The 16,727-nt window shown below is 38.8% G+C and overlaps 1 protein-coding gene across 1 annotated transcript in view; it reads left to right on the plus strand.

Moving 5' to 3' along the window:
• Positions 1-16,727, plus strand: part of slc12a5b (solute carrier family 12 member 5b) — a 55,681-nt gene that overhangs the window by 23,605 nt on the left and 15,349 nt on the right. The window contains exons 2-4 of the mRNA XM_084720850.1: positions 11,227-11,330; positions 11,499-11,639; positions 15,599-15,745. Coding sequence (XP_084576976.1) covers positions 11,227-11,330; positions 11,499-11,639; positions 15,599-15,745 — 392 coding nt within the window. The remainder of the gene's footprint in view (positions 1-11,226; positions 11,331-11,498; positions 11,640-15,598; positions 15,746-16,727) is intronic.

The following is a 16,727-nucleotide window of genomic DNA, read 5'->3' on the forward strand; positions in this document are numbered from 1 at the left end:
AGGAAGTGTTTTCTGCGGCTGTTCATTAAATTTGGGTTGAAGAGAGGAGTCTATTGGAACTGCAAGCATGAATTCATCCCTCGAGTAGAGAGCTGTGTGTGATATTAATTAGCCTGATGTTGTGTGCTTAAGAAAAAGACTAAATTGAGAGAGTCTGTGTACAGAGGAGGCGCGGTGGATGGACAGGTCAAACAAACACAGGACAAACACGGGGTTTGTGTTCCATGTGAAACCAATATGTTAATTTCTTTTCTTTTTAAGTGAAGTAGCAGATGATAGTGATGTAACATATAACATAACTTTTGGAAGAGCCCTTTTTTCTGGTGCGCACCACTACAAAAACATGTCACATGCACGCACATTCTGCAAAAAAACATTGTACTGTTACTACTACAGAGACACAACACTGACAATAACATTTCATAGAGGCTAAACACGCAGGCAACATTTTTCTGCTTCTCAAATGCCCTTTTAATGAATCAACATCATCATCTGAACTTTGTGAATTTAAACTAATGCGAAGAGCTGCTGAATCAAACTGAACTCACTGAAACACTTGTCTTTATATGGGAGGACTTTACATAAAGTATCATAGGCACATACAACAGCTGTTCTCTCCTTCATAGACTGTCCCTTCACTTCCCTGACATTTACCTTCTGTCTGCGGATTGTTAGGAAGAAAACAGAATCGGGGCCGAAAGTTCTGTTTACAACCACAAAGAGCAAGCAGGAACCGAAGTAAGTGACACGTGCCATCTGTCTATCAGTCACCTTCACTACATGTCAAAACCACAGACATCGCGGCTGTCAGGGTGGCACACATGACAGCACACACAGCATTGTGTTTATTGGATAGATAAACGTTCAAATTTGTCATCTGAATTTGTCATGAGTCAATAAACACTCAACATTGTCATATTTTTACTATTATTATTTATTTCAGGAACAAATTGTTTTATATTTCTCACCCAGATGACCCTGGCCTGCAGGGGAGCTCATGTCCTTTGCACAAAATCAAGCTAATTTTGTGCCTTTATTTTGAAAAGTTTACCCAGTGTGTGTTATTATTGCAAATTTGACCACAGAGCCCTGCATGTGCAAAACTGATGCTAAAGAGGTACCTTCAGTGTCACAGTTTAAAGTGTCAGGCCACTGAAACAAGCAGCCATTTTGGATAACATGGAAGTGAGAGTGAGTTGGAACAGACAAAACAAGCACTGGCTCTAGATAGGGACTAGGTGGGTTTTTCATTTGGAAGGGGAGGGTAACGTTCAGTTGATTCCAATCTACTACCACACCGCTAGATGCTGCTAAATCCTGCACACTGGTCCTTTCATTCAAATACCTGATGATTGGCTGCTTCATTCATATCTCATTGGACTGGACCTGAAGCATTAAAAAACTCACGCTGGACACTGCTGCTTTGTGCTAAATGCTAAAATATTCATAAAGACAGTGTCATGCTATTTGTCAGTTATATGTTCAACTCAACAGAAGCCAATTAATATTTGTATTTTATTTATATCTTCATATTTGTAATATTGATCTAACAATACAGTTATTTGTGCGATAATTCAACTATTTAACACAGCTAGTTTATTTAGTTTATTTATACTGTGCATTTAAACCAGCCTGTACTCTTATTTATAATACTCTTGCAACACACTTATCCATCATCTTCAGCATTACTGTTGTTTTACGCAGTTAAGGCGTACCACTGTTGTATATATTGTTCTTTACATATTTTTTTTACATATTTAATTTCTAACTATTCTATGTTGTTGTATATAGCGATATAATGCACATATTTTTACATGTTTTTACATACGCACTATTTCTAATTCTAGTCTTGATTGGGTGCGACTGCAGCACCGACTATTTCCCCCTGGGGTTCAATAACGTATCTGATTCTGACTGACGTGCTGATCTCACGCAAATGTAATGTTTGCCATGTTTACCATCTTAGTCTGGCATATTAACATGCTACCATTTGCTAATTAGCACTAAACAGTAAGTAAAGCTGTGGCTGAGGGGAATATCTTTTTTTTTTTTTTAAGGTACTTTGTCAGGAGAATTGGACAAATTTAAATTTTAACCCGACAATGGCGCTAGCAAAAAATTTCAGGCATCGCTTAATGATCATAGTTCAGCCTGAGAGGAACATGGACGTGTGATTCAAATTTCATGGCAATCCATCAGACAGTTGTGGAGACATTTCAGTCTTGATCCAGCTGCTAGCATGTCTAGAAACAAATCACTGAGGTCAGAGAAATAAATAACTTTAAGTGTTGCTGCTTGTCAGAAAACATCTTCCTGTGTCCTCATGTTCAAATCATGAACTGAAGAACCTCCAGAATATTTCTGAGCATTTTCATGTGCCTCTTGGAGTGAGATGAGAGTGATTTTAGAGTGAGACAACAGAGAGTTAAAGTGCGCATCTGTGTGGCAGACAGAACATTAGTCCAAATTAAAAGCAGTAAGTTAGGATTGTGAATTACCCGTAGGCATCTTAATGAAGTATATAACAACCGACATGTCAGAGGGCATTAATCCCTGCAAGTCTGCCAATAGCTTTTTAATCTATCAATAACATCTTGTCAGATGAAAGAGGCTGTAGTTTCCTTTAGGACATTCTTCCTGCCTACAGTTTCCCTGAAGTCTTTTCAGGCAGCAAAATTAAATGTTAAAACTTCCCACAGAATGTTCCCTTTCATCCAAAACACTCATCAGGTCAAACATTTCATTTGTCCAATACTAACACATGGTAAACTAATGACACCAGTCTCTTGTGCCTATTAATGAGAAAACTCCATCTGCTGATGAAGATTGTTTGATACGGCTGACATATCAGGATGTTGAGTTTATTTCAGGCCTGGTGGGACAACACGCACAGAATGGCATACTGACGTCAGCCTCAGTCTGCAATTTACTGCATATTTGCATTCAAATCTTTGTTTGCTTCATATATTAAAGACTTTCAATAAAGTGATCACAAGGAGCTTGGCTGGGTAGGGTTTCCAACTGGCCTGGTGGCCCACTGTACAGTTGAAAGGGAAGCACCGGCATTTCTACTGTGACATCTTGACGCTTGAAGCCTGAAGCCGGGTGGAGCTTTACTGCCACCCGCTAAAACATCTACCAGCTTGTTTATTCACTTATTGATTAAAAATTACACGCAGGCCATGTATCTATCTGGCCACTGTGGGCACAGTGGTCGCTTCCTCGGCCAGCGGGGCCGCCGTGTTCACAAGTTTGGCTGTTCCACCTCTTCTGCTACGTAGACAAGATGGCGACCATTGAGCGAAAAGTGTCCAGCGTTCCGCACTCAACCTTTCAGCCGTTTTGAGAACAACATTTGTGTACTCGCAGTGAACTTTGTTATGCTGTAAAGGTCAATGTGAACGTACTTATGTATTCAAAGCAGGAAGTGTAAGTACAGAAGTATGCAAATTGAGAAAGCATCTACAGAGGCTGTATTGTAACCTGATCACAGTGAAAATACTGACATGCTGTCATGTATGAGGTAGGCTATAATGTCAACAATGCTGTCTACATTATGTTAGTGTACTAACACTTTCCAATTAGCTAATGTTGATGGGAATATCATTTTGCAGATATTTGGTCATAAACCAACTTAAAATTCTGACTTGATGGTGACACTAGAAGAAAATGCAGGGGATCACATACATCAGAAGGATTCATCTTCACGGAAACATGAACACCTGTACAAATATCCATGTCCACCAAGTCTTGAGATATTTATGACCTAGACCAAAGTTTCAAACAAGCAAGTTCCAAAGACACTTCAGCAGATGCAACTGTTGTGTGTCAACATTCATTATTGCTCATATGTACAGGACAAACAGTGGATATATCTGGCTATACAGAGATCACCGTGACAACATAATTCAACATATAATATGGTTCCTGCTGCAGAAAATTCAGCATCACTGCTTAACTCAATATTCTGTCCTCATTCCTGCTAATATGGCAAGTTTTACATTTGAAGTTGATCCATTTTTGGGAGAAAACATCACACCTCTGCTGACTGGAATCTGCCTGAGAAACAGAACCACTGTCAGGCATCAGACAGTGAAAGAGTATGTCTGTCAGTGAGGAGATAAATTTAAATTAAACAAATGACTTCATGGAATTAGCTTTAATTCCACAGTTACAGCAGGCAAGGTGAAAATGAATGAGGTATGTGTGCGGCTGATGTAATTGTGAGGTTGTTGCTGGTGCAGCTGATTGGTGCAGTTCTCTCACATGCAGAAGTTAATTTCTGCCTTCCTCTGTGGCCTCCAGCAGCTGCTAGATAATCCCCTTGAGCCTGCGTCCTATTAAGCTTTTAAAAGCCGGTATAAACTGTCCATTTTGTAATAGCCATGTCACATCAAGGGTACAAATCTACACCACCCACTGCCTTTCATCTGCAGGCTGCGGTCAAGTCACAGTCACAGCTCTGCCTGCCATCATTATAAACATTTTCAGATCTTGTAATTCAGCTGTGAGCTTTCTAAGCCGATCACTTCTTATCAATAAGTCACGTCTGGCTGTCTGAGGCTAAAACTGGGATGTAGACTGCAGGATTATACAATAGTTATCCATTAGTGGCAAACAAATAATTTAAAGCTGAACACTTGAGTACATATGTTATCTGCAAACGCTTTGTTTTCTGAGCACATTTAGGTCAAATTCCTTTCTCTTATGTTGATGCTTGCATCTCATGTGTGTATTTTGGACAGACTACTAACTCGACACAGATCTTCCTCAAACATAACCACTTGGACTCGTTTCCTCACCGAAGTCTGTGATCTTCCACTCCAGAGATGACGTAGAACTCCATCTGATGAACTCTGTAAGCCTGATTCACACAGTCTGAGAGTTAAAACAGTTTGTAACAGCTGTTCATTTATTATTTGAACACCGCAGTTTAATAAGTTCTGTGCCCTTTTGTTCCCCTCATTGAGTATATGTATTAATAATATATATGTTAAATCGTAAGGGTTAGAGCACCATAAACATCACAGCACTGACATGGAGGCTTATTCTTTCATTCTGGGTATTTAACCTTTGATTTTCCTTCCCTGCCTCACTCTCCACAGCACAGGTCAGCCAACTTTGACGAACAGGTTTTCCACAAAACCAGGTCTGCATCAGATAGCATAGATAACCTCTGTCTCTGAGATCCTTTTGTCTGTACTCCATCGATAAAGCATTGCACTCCTTCCATGTCTAATCCATTAACATATGCACCTGGAGCCTACATTACCCATGATGCAACTTGATCACCAACAGTTTGGCCTGGCATTTGGGTGTGTTATGCTAATAGCAGCTAATGTAGCCTCAAACAGAGATGAGAAGCAGGCCATATCAGGTGTGGTAAACACCCAAATCACTTAAGTGACATCGCTTGAGAAAATACATAGATTTCATGCAGCTGCCTTAGGAACTACCAAAAAACTTAACACAGCTTTTTCACACATTCAGTAGTATTCCCAAACACCTGTAAATAGACTATAATTTGTAAAATTAATGGATTGTTTCGTCTAGTTTCGTCTAGTTCGTTCGAATAGGTTAGGCCAGCGCTACTCTATTTTAACATTGGTCATAACGGTAGTACTTGGAGAGTAGTAGTTGGCAGTATTTGGTACCGAGGTGGTACGTGGTGCAAAACTTTTGAGAAACACTGTATTAAGATAAAAAGATGAACATGGTAAACGATGAACCTGCTACACATCAGCATTTTAACATTGTGAGCCTGATGACATTCTTCTCAGTACTGCTGTGCCTAAAACAACCTCACAGTGATGCTAACTACACAGTCTTGTTTTTTATCCTGTGCCTTTGTGTGTGTGTGTGTGTGTGTGTGTGTGTGTGTGTGTGTGTGTGTGTGTACATGCATGTGTGTGTTTCAGTGCATGCACACAGACAAAGGAATACAAAAGTAGCTCGTCCTGGGGCGGTAATTTGCTGAGGACGTGATGAATACAGGTCAGATGGGGAGGCTCGTCCTGATATGACCCCGACATTAATGACACAGTCTGCACAGTTCTGTGTGTTATTGCTTCACATGAGCACCACGTTACCTGTGACCTCAGATACCCTCGCTGTGTCTGTCCCCTGGTGCTTGAGCTTCTGCCCTGAATTTGATGAATGAGCATCTTCACTGCATCTAGATCATATGAAATTATATTTATATTGTTTCCTTTATCTTTCTTTTTTTAAATATTTATCACCTCACTCTCAAGTTTCCGTTGCAGTTTGGCCTCTTTACCTGTTTCATGGACATTCTCAGGTATGGGAAGCTTTTATAACTGAATACACAGAAACCTTAACTGCTGTTAACACCCATATAAACCTCTCAGTTAGGAATCAGTTACAGGAATTTATCTATGTAGGTCACTTTTGACACTCTTTAATCTTTAATCTCCCTTCTTCTGTGTTGTGTAATCAAAGGGAAATTGCTGTTTGTGCTTTGATTTCATCAGAACAAAGCTACATTTCACAAGGCTCACCTAGACCACAGGTAGTCCAAAGGACAGACAAGAGTATTGCTTTATCAGAGTACTTCATCAGTCACTTTTAAGACATGTGAATAAGTTATAAGCTCCATCTTTTAGCCACTTAAGAGCTCCAACAGCGGCTAAAATTTCAATTTCAAAATTTTCAGTCCGTTGTTATTTTTAATTTACAGAAACAGTTCTGAAATTCATGCACACAGAGGAGCTATGGACATGCATTAATGGAGAGATGTCATAGGGATGAGGCTGCCGCATATAGAGTTTAGTGCTTTGCTCAATAGCAATAGGAGGAACAGGAAGAAGACCTGCAAGAGAAAAGGACTCACTAGTATGTGAGGTTTCACTCAGCTGAGCCCTTGCAGGGGAGAGAAGGTCTCTTCCCCTCTTGGCAGGAGAATTTGTGAAGAGAGGGGTGAAGAGCAGATTTAAACTGGATGAAAGTGACTCTGAAGTTATTGTCTGGGCATCAACTATGGATGCCAGTACATACTGAGATATTTGCCCTTTGTGCTTTAGTACATGCTAAGGCACAAGGGGCAAATATCTTGAGGTATTAAACAACTTTTTGTACATTTTTACAGATCAACAAGACTGACACTGACTGATAAATGCTAATATCAGCATACTGACATGCTGACGGTGGTAATGTGTTCATAATGTTTAGCAGCTACAGTGTTTACCCTGTTCACCATCTTAATTTATTATATTGCTAATTGGCACAAAACACAGCCGGGGCTGTCATTACTTTTCAGTTACAGTCAAGGTCATGTCTGTACCAAATTTCATGGCAATCAATGGTCGTTAAAATGTTTTAACCATTACAAAGGCTAAAAACAAACTGCTGCAGTGATTTAACCTAATATGTTATTTAAATTAAATCACATTTATCATGTGTCTAGCCTCCATATCATGACACATTTCTGAGTGAAACAGGATAAGCAGGTGGTACATAATGTTAGGAGGAATTTGATTAATTTGATTTCATTTGATTTGATTTGTGTCATAGCAAGCATGAAAAAATGTACTATGTCATTGCTAGCAAGCTAACTGATGAATCTTAGCTCTGTGCCGCTTGAGTGGATGTCGTATTATTGTTGGTTGAAATTTGTTGGATCAAGACTATGAAGTGTCATATTTTGTTTCACAGAAAGAAAACATAACATCACTACTTTGGAAATTCATGTGATAAGTTAAGATGGATCATAAGTTAATGATGGTTAAGTCACCATTAATAGTAGCTGTTAATCAAAAAGGCATTTCAGACACATTCACTGGATGAACCTCTCTGAAAGCAGACCGTCATCTGTTCTTATAAAATATGAAGCTGTTTTATCAAACTGGTAGTCAGACCCAGACAGCTATATGTTGCTGCATGACCTTTATTATAAAGTGTTACTGACACATTTCTAAATGCAGCAGCAAGTCACATGACATGCAGAAATGAAGGAAACTGCAATGACAGACTAAATAAAACAGATGTTTTTTTGTAATCTCATCTGTCACAATAATGGATCAGCTGATCAATTCGAGTTAGTTAACCCTGACTGGTTTAAAACACTGCAAGGTCACTCACAAATTACAGTGAATGATGAGGAGGGGGATGTGGTTTCTTATCTGAGGACAGAAATACACAAATTAGGTGTGTTTTAATGGATGATAGTTGTTGACATTTGGGGGTTAAAATACACGGATTTAACAGTTCTGGAAATACAGAACAGCTATTATTGTGTGACTGTTCTGGACTGCTCAGGGTAATGAAGGATGTTTTTAGTCACACAACACATACTTCCTATGGATAATATCACAGGGCCGCCAGCAAGAGTTCATCACTGCTTATTTGGTGACTTTGACAGGCACGTTCATGGCGTGATAAACAGGAAAATGTTTTAGCACTCTGAGGGTCGGTAGGCAAAATACAGACTGTGAAGTCAGCTGACTTACCTCCTCTGCTATTGAGTCCCAACATGTTCAATATGTAATCAATTAAAAAAAAAAACATTAGGAAATAAATATTCATATGAACAATAAAATATATAAATTAACCAATAAATACTGAGTAATAATTTAATGAATCAGACTGATACTCATTATTTGGAAACGTTGTTTTATTTAGAATTATGAGCAACTTATACTCTGCAAAATATGTCACAACCATACTCCTGACACACACACACGTGCGCACACACGCACACACACACATACAAAGGCATTCGGTAAAACATGGTCAAATCGCAATTTTTTAAAAGCTGATTTCACTCTAAGCCAGGAGCTGAAATGAGCTTTAAATGCAGATTTAAAAATCATGGTGGATTACAGAATACTCAGGTGGCTGGCTTCAATATAATCTAAACTACAGCTAAGAGTAGAAATAAAAGAGCCGCTGTGAGTCTTAATGTCACAAAATGTAGTTTGTCTGGACTCATCACAGCAGGTCTTCATTATTGTCTGCATGCACGGTCTGAGATTATTTCATCTACATATCTATCATTTATAACGTCTGGAAAAATACCTACCTACAATTAAAACAAAACCACTAATGTGAAGAAGAAAGTGGCATACAGTGTCCAGGTGTTGTGAATGTGTGTGGTGTTTAGATATTGATAGACAGCTGATAAAAGCCCTAATCCGTCGTGCAAACTCAAAAAAACATAAAAATGAAATGCTTTTCTAATCCAATTTGACAGGCAAACGCGTCTTTAGGAGAGCAGTCTGTCGTTCAAAGGATTATGTGCTGCGTGAGAGCAGTTTGGCTGGCATTTGACTCTCCTCTTTGCTTTAAAGATTAGTGTATAATGCTGCTGCAGCTTGGGGAATTGAAAGAGACGACTTGATTGTGTTGCTTTCACTGACCAGGAGCTGCAGGATGACCCCTCATGTGGTGCCCTTTCACAACATGCAAACGCTTTTAAATGTCATTTTACTTCAAGCTGATGTAAACATACATTTGCCGAGGTGAAACTTTAATTTATTCATTGTTGTACAGGTGTATAATTTTTGCACTGACTGCTCTGAAGAGGCAGAGATGTCACACAATTAGAAGAGTGGCTAAATGCCTTAAAATGTGACATAAACTCAAGACTGTGAAGCCTGGATTAAAGCGGTAGTGCTCACACTGTAGACTTAAGCTTATAAAAGGAGGGTTACATTAAACTGATATGAAGCCTTCAATTGAATTTTCTATTGAAGCTTTTAGCGCCTTTTGACGTTAATATTAAATTGAGCAGGTCGTGTTCATCTGTGTCTGATGGCCTTGAGTTTGTTGTGTTATTATTTGAGCTTTTGATGGTTTCTGGATTTCATTGTTTTTTGTTGATGTATTTAATTTAATAAAGTTACATTTGAATTATACTTTAAACACTTGAAAAATATCTCTTTAAGGTGCATTTTGAGCAAATAAAAAACATGCATTTAATTTGCAGTTAATCACAATTAACTACTGACAGTCATGCAATTAATCCAATTAAATATTTTAACTTCTAACTTTTTTCCTTCTTGCAGCAAGATGCACTTTAAAATGGTGTGAACTGTTCACTACTGACACTGGGGACAATGGGGAAGAGCAATGAGCAGAATTTGATATTTCACTTTTCCCGTATAAAAACCAATATAGGAAACCTTAAAAGACCAAAATTTTAAAATTAAAATAACGGGCATGCCCATTAAAGCAGTGTTGGAGGAATGTTAACCTTGTTTAGCCTCGTCCATCTGTGGAGAGGTTTCCCAGCAGGATTAACAGGGTGTTCACTCTGCAGCAGCCTGGTTGAAGTGTTGTTTGATTCTGACCAGTGTGGATAATGTAAGCAGCTCTGATTTCATGCTGTGCAGGATTCCATTAGGTGGAGCATGTGTGTTTTCGCTTTAGCGTGTCATCAAATCATCAGATGAATCTATCGTAGCAGCTGAGATTCAAAAGTCAATAAAAACCTTGTGCCAGCCTTCGGTCTGCGTTGTGAAGTTGCTCCAGTAGCCTGAGGAAAGTGAATCATGGCACTCACATGGAAGACAGGCAGGTTGAACCCATCTCTGCCGGTACAGGGACACATTATGAACTGACACAGAGTTTGTGTGTGGCAAGCAGCATGACCGCTGCAGGGATCAGACACAGTTGTACCACATATGAGCCTGAATGAAAGGAACCAGGACAAGCACTTTAACAAAAAGTCGATTGAACAAAAAGGTACAATACAGTAATGCAGTGCAAGATTTTGTCAAAAAATTCATTCTCGATCTTTGAAACAGGAGCCGACATGAAACTCAAAGCCCACTAACTCACTTTTTCTCCAGAGCTTTCTGGACTCGCTGCCTCTCAACTCTAAAGAAGTCAAACCAGAGCACATCTTTTCTGCTATTTGAAAATGCCTTTCTCCTTTTACATTTTCTTAATATTGCAACTTTGTTACTTTGTTGTTGAAAGTGACTTACAATAAGTATATTTAAACCACGCAGGGGAAGCACAAGTACAAGCACAAGCGCTTAAAGATGGATTTGTTGAGATGTGAGTTTGGTCTAAAGAGTGTTGCTGATAAGTAATCTAAAAGTGAGAGTACACACACTATTATGTAACAGAAAATATGTTTTGTATGATATGTAATGCTGCCTGGTTTACTTTTTCTTATCTGCTATTATTTTGTTGCAAACCAAACTACATAACGTCTCTGTGAATATGTCTCTAAATCTATTGGTTGGTGTTTCTGTGTTTCAGGCGATGGGAACCCTAAAGAGAGCAGTCCTTTCATCAACAGCAGCGCAGCCAGCGATGCAGAGAAGAGTCAGCAGTACGATGGCAAGAACATGGCTCTGTTTGAGGTGAGGACAGATTTCATAACCCAGTATAAATAAAACCTGCTGAGCATATGGATGTGAAACAACTCCTTACTGCTGTTTTGAGGCCTGCGGTGAGAGAATTCATAATACCAGTGCGGTCCATCTCCATGGCCGATATGATTTGTGTTTTTCTCTCTGCGTGTGTTGCAGGAGGAGATGGATACCAGTCCAATGGTCTCCTCTCTTCTCAGCAGTTTGGCAAATTACTCAAACCTTCCGACGGGCAGCAAAGAGCACGAAGAGGCCGAGAACAACGAGGAGGGGGCGCGTCCATCTAAGAAACCTGTCAAGGTACATTACTGCGTTCATCCACACCCTGCAGCAGTTTAAAGCATTGACAGATATAGAGATGGACGACATGACAGCTCCCCAAAAGTGAAGCCAAAAAAAAATCTTGATGGTCCTCTGGTGAGCGGCTGCAGGTCATAAACCTCACCCCCTACGTGTTAGCAGATGGAACATTGGCCAAACTTCAAATCAAAGAACACACCAAATAAAATTTTCCCAAAGATGGATGCTGTCATTTTAGGCAGTTCTTAGCACGCTGATATGAAAGTGTTCATTTTTCTGATCAGTTTAGTTTTAATTACTTATTTGATGCTATAAGAAGGGAGTTTCTCGTCATGATTGACAGCTGTGCCCTGCTCATGATGGAGTCGGCCAGCTGTATGGGTGGGAACTCAGTACGGCTCCAGCCTTGATCACTGTTGGGCAGATTCTGGCTCCAAATGACAGAAACACTGCAAGATGGCAGCGCTTTACCTGGAGAGAAAAAAAATCATGAACCAACAGACACCGCAGAGCGAAGGTTACACAGGCCTTGATATCCACGTCTGCATGGTTCGGTCTTAACAAGGAACAGGAGATCCATCAGTGTACGCCACAGCAACTCAATCTAATCGTATAAGCAGTGTAAATGATGCACTGTGCATTACTGTTGACATGTCAAAATGTAAATGTAAGTCTTGAAATGAAACAAATTCGAACCAACAGTTGCACGCATTGTCACTGTCACAATTTTAATTAAATTTTTGTCCATTTCTGCTATGCTTTACATTGTTAGTCAGTATCCATCAACACCACATTTTAAAAAATAAGCTGCATCCCGTCTTTTGTACTGCAAGAATGTGACTGGAAATAGTATGAATGCAGCTTTTAGTTTGATGCCAGCAAACTGGAGAAGGGAACAGATCAGTAGATGGTTAAAATAAGACCAGCACAGCACTACAACAGTGACATTATGCTAAGTTATAGCTTGGTATGAAGGCTGTTAAAGGGTAACTTGCTTTCCAACATTTACTACAGCTATCTCATGACCAGTCTGTGTTATCTGAAGGCCTTTTCACAGACTTATCAGACTGTTTTTGGCACCTGCCTTTTCATAAGTCTGGCCAGCTTATCATTTATTGGCCCTCATCAGGGTTTGTGTCGGCTTGGTTATCCTGCATTTGTTCAGTGGCGCGTAAGACAGGGTTACACAATAACCTGAATCCTCTCTGGGCTTTACTCCAGTTTCTCTGCTGTTGTCAACTTTGGTTGTCTAGGGGATCTAAAATAGACCAACAAAAGTACATGGCCATTTTCATTCTTATTTTTGCTTTTGATATACTGTGGTATTATAAAGTATATTTAAAATACAGAATTATCTTCTGCACCCTGAAATCCATCCATCCCTCCAAACCCTCTAATAAAGTACTCATAGAAGTATTTGAAGGTTTATAGTTGTTGTAAGTTATTTTTATGAAACTCCTCATTAGTAAAGATCTTCAGAAGTGAGTTCATGGTGAATTTTATTGTTAAAATACATCTATATAAACATCCTGAACAGTTGAGCTGAATTTCTAATTATAAGGCACAAGTTCAGCAGGGTTGCTGTCTTTGCCGTCATAGAAGTACTTTAAAGAACAAAGTGTGAACAGACTGTAAGTGTATGTGTTACACTTGGTGGCTCTGATATCTGTAGAGACCGTTAGAAACTAATCGCTGCAAAACAGTTATTTGAACATGACAGTGAGAGAAACTGTTCCATCATAATTTGAACCTATTTACAAGGTAATTCTCAAATCCAACTCTGTGATTTAAATCACCCTATTTGGCATTTATAAGCAGTAATAAATGTTTAAAACACATCATAATGTTATCACAGTCTCTCTATAAAATGGACCCAAAAAATGTAAACAGGACACGGGAGTGAAAGGATAAAAATAAAACCTGAATAAACTAACTGGCACAAAAATAACAAAAGGCAGCTGGGAGTCCAGGAAATATAAAGTCAAACAAAGAAAATCAAAATGTCCATGAAACAACCAAAACACTGAGAGTGGAAAACACAAAGAAGATATACAAAAGCAGCACAACGGGAATGAAGAGACTAAATACACTAAGGAGGTAATGAGAGGCAGGTGGAAACACTCAGACATCAAAAGACATGGGAAAACAGTCAAACACAACAAAGACAAACAAGGAAAGATATACCAAAATAAAATGGGAAGTGAGCAACAAAAACCCCAAACCATGACGAATGTAAATGTAAGCAGTTGGTGAGCTGTTCATTTTTAATAGCGGGGTGGCCCAATCCCAAACCCAAACCCAACTTAACCCTAATAAAAACTACATCTGCAGTCAAACATAGCCAAAATATTTTGTTACATGGGTGGCTTGATCTTGAAGTGTCACAGCACAAACACGACCGAATCACCATAGCAATATTATAAATATATGAAAAGATTATTATAGAAATATTGAGGCAGCAGTGTGTCTCATTGATCCGCTCGCTCTTCTGCAGCTACATGTTGCTTCATGACATCACTTTGACCTAAAAGGTGAAACTATTCTATATAGTATATAGTATATAGTATATAGGCTACAATATAGTATAAAACATAGAATATAGTTTAGAAAATATCAAAGATCCAAGATGAAGCTGACAGAAGGGTGGGACTGAGAGAGAAAAAAAACACAAATACAAATTTCTCAGCTGCTTCAGCACCACGGACAGCACATGGGATTTATCAATACGCTGCACAGTTCGACTATTGATGTTTCAGAGCCATGGTCAGGGCTGTAGATTGTACAAACCTCAGTCAGATAAAGAATCAATGAGTCAGGCTGACTAGACAAGACCAAACAGCCCCTCTGTCCTCACACTGTCTCTCCCACTGGGAAAGACTGAGGGAGTGGCAGGTTAACTTTGGGTAATTTTGCAGACAACGGGTATGGATTCCCCCTCACGTCTGAAAGAATCTGGTGCACAAAGAGCAGAGTGACAACAATGATAATGATGATGATAACTTTATGGACTTATGGGTCCATACAACTACATTAGGCTTACATTGTGTTATAAACCATTTATTAAATGCTACATAACATACTGCTTATAAATGCTAAATAGTGGAACTTCAAAGAAAGTTCATTTTTGCACACAGAGAGGACCTTGGTAGCAATATGAGGACACTCCTCAGACTGAGTCACCCGAAGGATCCTGCAGCGCGGACGGTCAAGAACATCACTGGTTCATTCTTACCTGTGGACAAAACACAAGCAGTGACTTTGATCAGTCCGTTCATCTTTCAGTTCTTCCTCATAGAGGGCTCTGCAGAATTTAAATGAGGACTTTAGAAAGACAAAAAAAAGAATCTGATACATTATTTTGTTTCTGGGTGTATCTTTTATACTGTGACTTTTTGATAGTGTTCAAAATATATTATTTAACATTTCTCTCCTCTGCATCCAGATACAATTGTTTAAAATATTGCAATTGAAGGGTGAAAATGGATATTACATGTTTATAATAAACATTAATAATAGATGTGTGGAGATATTTATAAGCCATATTAAAAATGTTGAGAATTCAGCAAGACAATTTTTATTTTCCATTTAAATTGTCTATCATTTCTCAATGATTCACAAACACAGTCAATTTGGAAAGAAAGAGGAATAAAAATTTATCTTCCAACTCCTCTTCAGAGAGGAAATAGACTCATTTCAAAACAAAGAGCTCGTCTTTCTGTTCTCTGAAGGATTACCTTGTCTTTGTGTTTTTGAAAAGAATAAACCCCTTTCTTTCTAATGAAAAGAGTTGGACTTCAAATCTATTTTGCCTTTCACAAAAGGCAAAATAGATTTAAGAAGACTGGACAACAAAGTGCACTTCTGACAGATTATTATCTTTTAAATCATCTACGTGGAAAGTAAAGTTGAGCTCGACTGAAAATTTTTGAAAAACGATCCTTCGTGTTTGTGTTTCTCAGGCTCCACAGCTGGGCACTCTGATGGGAGTGTACCTACCCTGCATACAGAACATTTTTGGTGTGATCCTCTTCCTTCGGATGACCTGGATGGTCGGGATTGGAGGCGTGTTTGGCTCCTTCATCATCGTCTTCATGTGCTGCTCTACAGTGAGTAAACCTGCACACATTCCCGCTGTTGTACATTTATTGTTTAATATGACTGCTCTGTAACTAGCAGCTGTAGTGAACTCTGAAAACAGATGTTATGTTAAAACTTAACTGTTAAATTTAATACAGGACAGTAGAGCTGTAAACATCAAGTGGTTCCTCAGCACATACATACAAGTGAGGAGAATTTATGATTCAACTACAGCCTGTTATAACATATAACAGGCTCTATAATTATAATTTGTATTGCACAGATGCTGAAGGTGACATAGTAAATCCTGGAATAAGGCAATCTGCCAGTAAACCCACTAACACCCCACCACCATCACTAACACCACCACCTTTCCCCTGGAATCTGTTGTTTTGCTGCTCTGTCAGCAACCAGATTGTAAAAATATACTTTATAACACACCACACATTTTACAAGAAAATAAAAATGCCTTGCATGCTGCTTTAAATTCTATCTGGCATGAAGAAGACTGAGAGAGGGACTCAACATAATCAGTACTGACTGTGATGAATTTGAAAATCCTCTAAGTAGATTTAATAAAAAAAGATAATACTGCTTTATTTAAATTTATTTGTTTGAACAGGGGGAAAAACCTGCTTGAACATCCTAAACTATTCTCATCATGCAAGAAGGGATTAAGCTGTAAAATTAAATACTACAAAACAGTAGAAAACAAGTAATTTCTCACATATTCCCAGACAGCTGTTTCATCTGCTTCTACTCAGCTCCCCCTGAATACTCCTCAAAAACACTCTCTCCTTATTGTGTTTAGGCAGATATAAATAATCTGCAGACGGTAACAGGATCTGTAGGACTGTTGTGTCTCCTCCATACTGCTTCCATTGTGAATTTCCCTGTTGCTTCTGAAAGCCCTCAGTAAATCCTGCTAAAATCCTGTTTTGACCCGATGTAGTCTAAATGCTTTATAAGTAGTTTATAACTTCATATACGTGAGCTGCATTTGGAAGCATT

The sequence above is a fragment of the Lutjanus erythropterus genome, chromosome 6 (assembly GCF_056507025.1).
Source record: "Lutjanus erythropterus isolate fLutEry1 chromosome 6, fLutEry1.hap2, whole genome shotgun sequence".
In the NCBI taxonomy this organism is placed as follows: Eukaryota; Metazoa; Chordata; class Actinopteri; order Lutjaniformes; family Lutjanidae; genus Lutjanus; species Lutjanus erythropterus.